This window comes from Neltuma alba, unplaced genomic scaffold, assembly GCF_004799145.2.
Source record: "Neltuma alba isolate B1F8T4 unplaced genomic scaffold, ASM479914v2 tig00013365_pilon, whole genome shotgun sequence".
In the NCBI taxonomy this organism is placed as follows: domain Eukaryota; kingdom Viridiplantae; phylum Streptophyta; class Magnoliopsida; order Fabales; family Fabaceae; genus Neltuma; species Neltuma alba.
The window spans coordinates 32,670-39,381 of record NW_021637630.1 but is presented as its reverse complement, the minus strand read 5'-3'; the positions used below and the strand labels follow the sequence as shown (position 1 = coordinate 39,381).

The window sequence follows — 6,712 nt, the reverse complement described above, 5'->3', positions numbered from 1 at the left end:
TGGCAGTATTTTCTCTTCAAACTGCTTCCTTCAACGCAATTGGACAAATGTTCGGCACCAAATGAAGGATATTTTGGGACACTGGTATTTTGGTCCTTTGAGGGAACTCTAGGCACGTCTCTGATTGTAAGAGAACATTGTCAGTGCCATCTGTGCGACTACATTGCTCCAAGAATCCCTTGTTTCTTTCCTTGCATAATCCAGCATTGCCTTGAGTTGGACCTTGCTCAGTCTCTGACAAATTTTTAATCCTCATTTCTGTATTTGCTGACAAGGGTACATTCGCTTGCTCTTTCAGCAGGTATCTGTCAGTTAGCTTTTGATGCAATAGAAAGGCACCATCATCTGTGCTTCTGGGTTGCTGGTTTTCAACTGTAAATCCATCCTGCTTGCTGAAGCAAAGCTGAGTTTGTATCATAACATATGTTTGATGCACTGAGCAACTCTGTCAGCAACCCATTTCTATTCTGGATCTCCTGCAGATCGACTGTTTTGTTCTGGTCTTTGCATCTATTCTCTTCTAAATCAAAATTTAGAGCTCTCCTGCAAGATTTTCCAGTTGCTGTCACAGAACCTAAAGTCTCTATAACATCATCTTGTGGTGTTGTTGCTTCCTTCTTTGGGACCTTCTTTCGTACATACTTCTCTTTTGGGCTGGATTCTCCTTAGATTCTCTCTTCTTTCTAGTTTCAGGATTTGGAGTTCTTTTTGGCTTGCCTTCTACAATTACCTTCGGCCTATGTTTCTCTTCGTTTAGGTGGTTTCTGCTCAGGCGTCTTATTCAGATCAATATCTAGGCCATTTCCTCTACGATGATCATTTTCAGAACCCTCATTATTGTTTTGTGATTGAGAAAGTGCTGCAGATGTGTCGACAATATGCTGTAGAAGTCCATCGCAATATTCCTGGTGATCATTTGCTGCGGATGCAACCAAGTTGTCTAGCCTGTCTGTCACCTGAATTTGACTTTCAGCTGTTACATACTTCATAAACCGGTCATCTGTCGATTTATCAAACTGATCCATTGTTCGTGGCACTGATTGGAAGGAGTTGGTGAAACTGAAGACATCATCAGCTTCCGTGACGGCTGCAGAGTTTTGATCATACTTGGGTCTGCAAGGTATGTAAAAACCACCTGTGAAAATAGTCTTAGTTATTCATCAATCAGTTGCAAAAAAATTATAATGGGCGCAGCAAGGCATTGTTTGCGCAACAAGAAGAAATGGAGTAATTTGTTTTTTGAACATTGAAATCTTCATGAAATTTTTGCATTGTAGTTTACTATTAAAGACGTGGGAGGGATACCAGTTTCATATAATTACAATTTACGTTGGAAAAAAAATGGGGAAGTAAAAAATCAATTACATTCCTTGCAAGTGTTTATAATTTCAAGGCTTTCCATGTTTTTTTGGTAATTTAAACAGAAAGTTTTGATCAGTGTTTTAGACAAGAACACGTTTTTCTGGGTTTCCATTAATGCCAACTGATGCTGACTACATCCTTTCTTCTTTCCTTTGATTGCATTTCTGCAGACATCTCAACTATTTTAATTAAAATATAGATGATGTCTACCTTGTATTAACAGGTATGAAAAGGACTCATGCAAATTTATATTTTTATAAAAATTGAAAATTATATGTTATGGATCATAAAAATTCCCCAGGTATTTACTTCATAGTCAAATGCTCAATGCTTTAGGAGAAAATCTTGCTCAAAACGTTATCAGAATAGATATGACATGAAATTGATAATTTCTATATTTCCCGGTGTCAACCACATAAATTCCTTTAAACTAGAATAATAGTAGAAATGCAATGTCGCCAATAGCTGAAAGGATTTCTCTTCCCTCAGTAATTTTTATTGTAATTTAAATTGCAGAAAATAAATTACAAAAGGGATTAAATTACCATTGGGTATCTCTGACTCAGATAGGCTACTATTCAGCAGGCTTGAGAATGAGCAGTGAGGGTCATTGTTCAGAAAATCATATAAGCTGCTGCTATCGCATTCAGAATTTTTATTTGGGACCAAAAGATTCGCATCTGTGTACGCTGTATCTGAATCTGCATAGTTCTTGTTTTCGTTGACGGTGAAAGCATCTGCATTGAAATCTCTCCCGTTGCTTCTTGTGTGAGGATGAAATTTTGGAAGCACTGGCGTTCTTACTGCCATGCTTATATTTTCACTCAAGTTACTGTCAGCATAACCATTGTTACGTGCATTATTCATGAAGAGAAGTTCCAAAGTATTCAATCTATTGCCTTCAAAGTCCACATCAATGTCATCGATGACACTGGCTCTCTCAGAAGGAACCCCATCAAAATAATTGTACTCTTCATTATGTCCTATTAGGTGCACATTTTGATGTAGAACATTATACTGCAGCATCTCTTTCATGTAGCCACATCCAGAAACAGTTGACTTTTTCAAATTCCCTCCTACCATTTGGCTTTCCTGCCAACCTGCCGATATTGTATCAGGCCTTATTTGAACTGGCTTCTCAGGGGTGACAGGTACCCAAGAACCATTCATCTGAACTTGTTCCTCTTCCAGTGTAAAGAGTTTTTCTCCCAAGTTCATCATTGGAATTCTGGAAATTACAGGCAATATGACAATTTAATATTTCTTTCACCATTGCTTGATGTATTTATGGTAAGTTTGATACCATGTTAAAATTAAAAGGCTAAGAAACAACTGTAGACCCTAAAGCTCATTGTACTAATGGATAAGTTTTTCAAATAAGACAAGGTTTCAAAAGAATGACACTGCAAAATACGGGCACAATTTTATCCTGCCACGCCAGTTCTACTGATTCAATATTATATATACCTAATACATGTGATTCACAAGCAACTGATTCAAACATTTAGTTTTTGACAGAGCTCAATGGCATCGTGCAATCCATGTAACCAAACCCACCTAGTGGGATAAGGCTTTTTTTTTTTTTAGACTGAATAGTGGGATAAGGCTTTGGTGTTACAAACAGGAGATAGGCCTCATAATACAGTTAACCTAAAAGTACCATTTGCCCTCAAACTACTCGTAACGAGTGTATTTTATTGGAAGTGGGATGCCATAACCCTGAGCTATTTTGGTGTTGTATATATACTTATATATACCTATAATTATTCCAACAAATTGGATTCAGCAGGGAATGACACTGGGGGGAAAAATTCTCTAACCCTATCAAAAGCAAATTATGACATAACAGCGTAGATAAATTTTCCTTTTTGATCATATGAAGGAGCCAACGTAGCTTATAGAGTTTCTACTCCTTCAAGCTAGGTAAGATGACATGCTCCAAAATTGGGGGTGTTAAAATGCCAAGTCCGAAGTACCCAAACAATTTCATTCCAAAAAAAAAAGGAACCCAAACAATGTTAGTAATGAATGAAATATTTTCAAGGAGATTGAATATATAAACAATTAATACACACACACACACACATATAAACACGAATATGTCAGGTATGCTTTCTACATTTTCTTTTGATACACACAAAAACAAACAAGAAGATACTTGAACTCCAAACTAAGCAAGGAAAAGATAAATATTCAAGAATGAGTGTACCAGGCTGACAAGTGTGCTTTGAAGAACCAACCACCAATAGTTGATAGAATATCCTAACAGATGAGAACGCAATAGAGGATCTCACCCGCGATTTGTTGCAATGTCTTCAACTCTTTGAGAATGAAGAAATTCCAGAGCTAATCTTGACAATGGAATGTGCAATAGCCGCAAAATGCTACAGGTTCTAAAGCACCTCAGACTCAGATCCACCTCTTGCTAGATTCTGCAGGAGGTTGCAGAAATTCCAACGCATGCATCAGTTTCTCTGTTTTATCCCATTCCGCAATCCAAAACCTGCCAAAAACCCCCCACCACATTTCTGACCATTGCAACAAATTGAAGAGAAAGAAGGAAAACCCCTCTCAGTGGTAATTCAATAAATTCATGATTTAAATGCTGGAAAGTGAACGGCTTTGGTATTTTCCTCAGGTGGGAATGTTGCCCAACAACCAAAACCAAAACAAAAATCAAGGGTGATTATGAATGTTACTAAATTGACTGATTAAAACCCTGTATTAAATACACAGGATTTCTGCTACAATCTTGAGAATCTTTGACATGAATGATCATATCAAACACTTTCTGGGTTCTGTCTATCTTCTACCAATTAAGTTCTCCAACTTAACTAGCAGGGAAAATGGGATTAGAGAATAATATCTCTTGGAGCTAAGCTGACCGATCCAAAGTGAGTCATCTCACAGGGCATAGTCAATGACGGAATTAACAGAGTCAGTCTTTTAGAGAGAGAAAGAAGAGTGAAGGGAAGGAGAGAGGGGGAGGGAAGAAGGTAAGAAACCTACCAGTTAGGATGCTTACAAATATATAATTAATATTTAAAGTCTTTCTTTTTTGTTTGGAACACTGTGAGTATGAAATGGGTACTCTTTTTCTTATTCCAGATAACTTTTATTTTTTCCCCTTTATTCTCTTGCCACATCAAAACAACTTTAAACTGTACAAAAATTAATATATATATATATATATATATATACTGTAACTCTTTTAAAAATAAAATAAGAGTTTTATCGACATTTTACCCCATAAAATGCACTAATTCTCATGTTTTACAATTTCGGGTCAAAATTGGAAACATGCGGTTCGGGGTATTTCATTACATGGCTCACAAATTGATTTAATATTTGGGGAAGGTTCACTAGCTCTCATTTTGGCTTAGATATCAATCAAGTAATATGCACACACAAAAATGTATATCTAATTCCTTAATTCTACACAAAATTTTATTTTAGTCTTTTAATTTTGTAAGAAATCTTTTCAATCTCCTAACTTACTTTTAAATACTAACATATTAAATTTAATTTTTTTAAAATAGCAATAATTGGTAGAAGATTAAAAAAAATACTTTATGAAACTAAGCAATCAATTGAAATTTTGTATAAAATTCAAAGACCTACTATGCATTTTTACTTCATTAATATTATAGTTCTATTTTGTGGGCAAGGACAGTTAATCTCTAACACACACTTATTGTTACCCAAGTGATAATGTAATTACTGTTTTTATATGATAAATAAATCAATTACTTCATCTTTATAGTGAGGGGTTATCTGTTGAATAAATCAGGCACATTTATAGGATCTTTTGTTGATAGATAAAAAAAAATCTAATTTAACTAAATAAATTGAATCCCATTAAACTCGTTCAACCCCTTGACTAATTAAGAAATCCTGCCATGATCTTAAATTCTATATTTAACTAATTTTATTTTTAATCTGTAAAAAATAGTTTTTTTTTAACAATTTTTTGGCTGGAGTTATCTTATTGAGTAGGTTCATATTGTCATGGGCACCCAAAAAAAAAAAGTAGGTAGTTATGATTTTGAATTTGTTGAAACAAAATCTCCGATTTGATATTATAGTGATTTTGAAACTAACAAATTAGGATGAATGTTTTAAAATATCTTAACTAGCTTAATTGAAAATCTAACATTTCTATTTTTTTTACTGATTATTAAAACATGATTTGGAATAGTAATTAAATTTCTGATTATATATCTAAATTTTTTATTTGCATACTTTTAACATTAGGGTTTTTAACATTTATATAGGCGTGAAAGTAAAAATATATTTTAATTCTAATAAATTCTCCTTCATTATGATCTTCATAATTTTAAAATTTATACTTTCCATATTAAAGTTTGAAATGAATTTAATTTGTGAGCTAGATTTCTAGACTTTTGTTAATTTAATCATAGTTAAATATTAAAAGATATTTCGAAGGTTAAATGGGACCAAAATTGAATGATTTGAATATACTCATTTATTCCAAAGAAAGTATATATGAAATAAAATGAAAATATTTTGTTAATGTAAGATTATTAACAGCTAAATAATTCAAATTGAATATAAATAGGTTTGATATATTCAATACGAGTATATTTTACGAATTCAAATTAAAATAGGATTATGAATAAATGGTATTCTACGGAGGAAATTATTCTTATTTAATACTCCTTCTCCCGTCTTTAATATAGAACCTAATTGTTGAGTTGGTTTTTGTCCTAAATATAATACTCATTTATCATATTTATCAATTTTCTCTAAATTGTCCCTATGGATACTCCCTCAACCATAATCAAGTAGTAAAGGGAGAGGGGGTATTAAGAAAGATAATTATTATATTTTAGGAAAAATATGTCACTTTTCTTATAATTAACTAACTTACCTAACTTTTTTAATCTAATCAAATTAGTTAAATGGGTCTTATATTAAAGATCGAAGGAGTATATTATATGAATAGAAATACCTTGAGTTATCACACACACTGTTTTCTCTTTACCATTATTATAATAGCAACTTCCTATATATATATATATATATTAAATTTCAAATTACAAAAAAAAAAAATCATATAGCTTCTCAAAGCCGCAAATAAACAGGAGATATCTTTGTATCTCTCAAATTACCCTTTCTCTGTAGTTATTGCAACTCGCTTGATGTGTTTAAAGTTTTAAATTAAAAACACTGAATCTGGTACAAGTCATGTGATTCAGGTTAGCCAATGAAAAAGATCCACGTGTATCTTATAAAGTATATCTTAAGTTTTCAACGTTTCATATACTCCTCCGGTTCTTAATATAGGACCCAATTCTTAAGTTAGTTCTGGTTCTAAATATAAGACCTA

At 33.1% G+C, this 6,712-nt stretch overlaps 1 protein-coding gene across 1 annotated transcript; it reads right to left on the bottom strand.

The window, feature by feature from the left end:
• Positions 1-737: 737 nt before the first annotated feature.
• LOC114736730 (uncharacterized) lies at positions 738-4,344 on the bottom strand. Its single transcript, XM_028924601.1, has 3 exons — positions 3,657-4,344; positions 1,908-2,590; positions 738-1,135 (listed from the first exon to the last, which is right to left on the bottom strand). Exons 2-3 carry the CDS (start codon positions 2,581-2,583, stop codon positions 738-740), a joined length of 1,074 nt encoding a protein of 357 aa, XP_028780434.1. The 5' UTR covers positions 2,584-2,590; positions 3,657-4,344.
• Positions 4,345-6,712: the final 2,368 nt, after the last annotated feature.

Excerpts from the sequence above, each read along its gene's own strand:
- LOC114736730 (XM_028924601.1), bottom strand. The coding sequence starts at position 2,583 with ATGATGAACTTGGGAGAAAAACTCTTTACACTGGAAGAGGAACAAGTT. Across the intron at positions 1,136-1,907 it reads TGAGTCAGAGATACCCAATG|GTGGTTTTTACATACCTTGC; the intron begins GTAATTTAATCC and ends CTATTTTCACAG.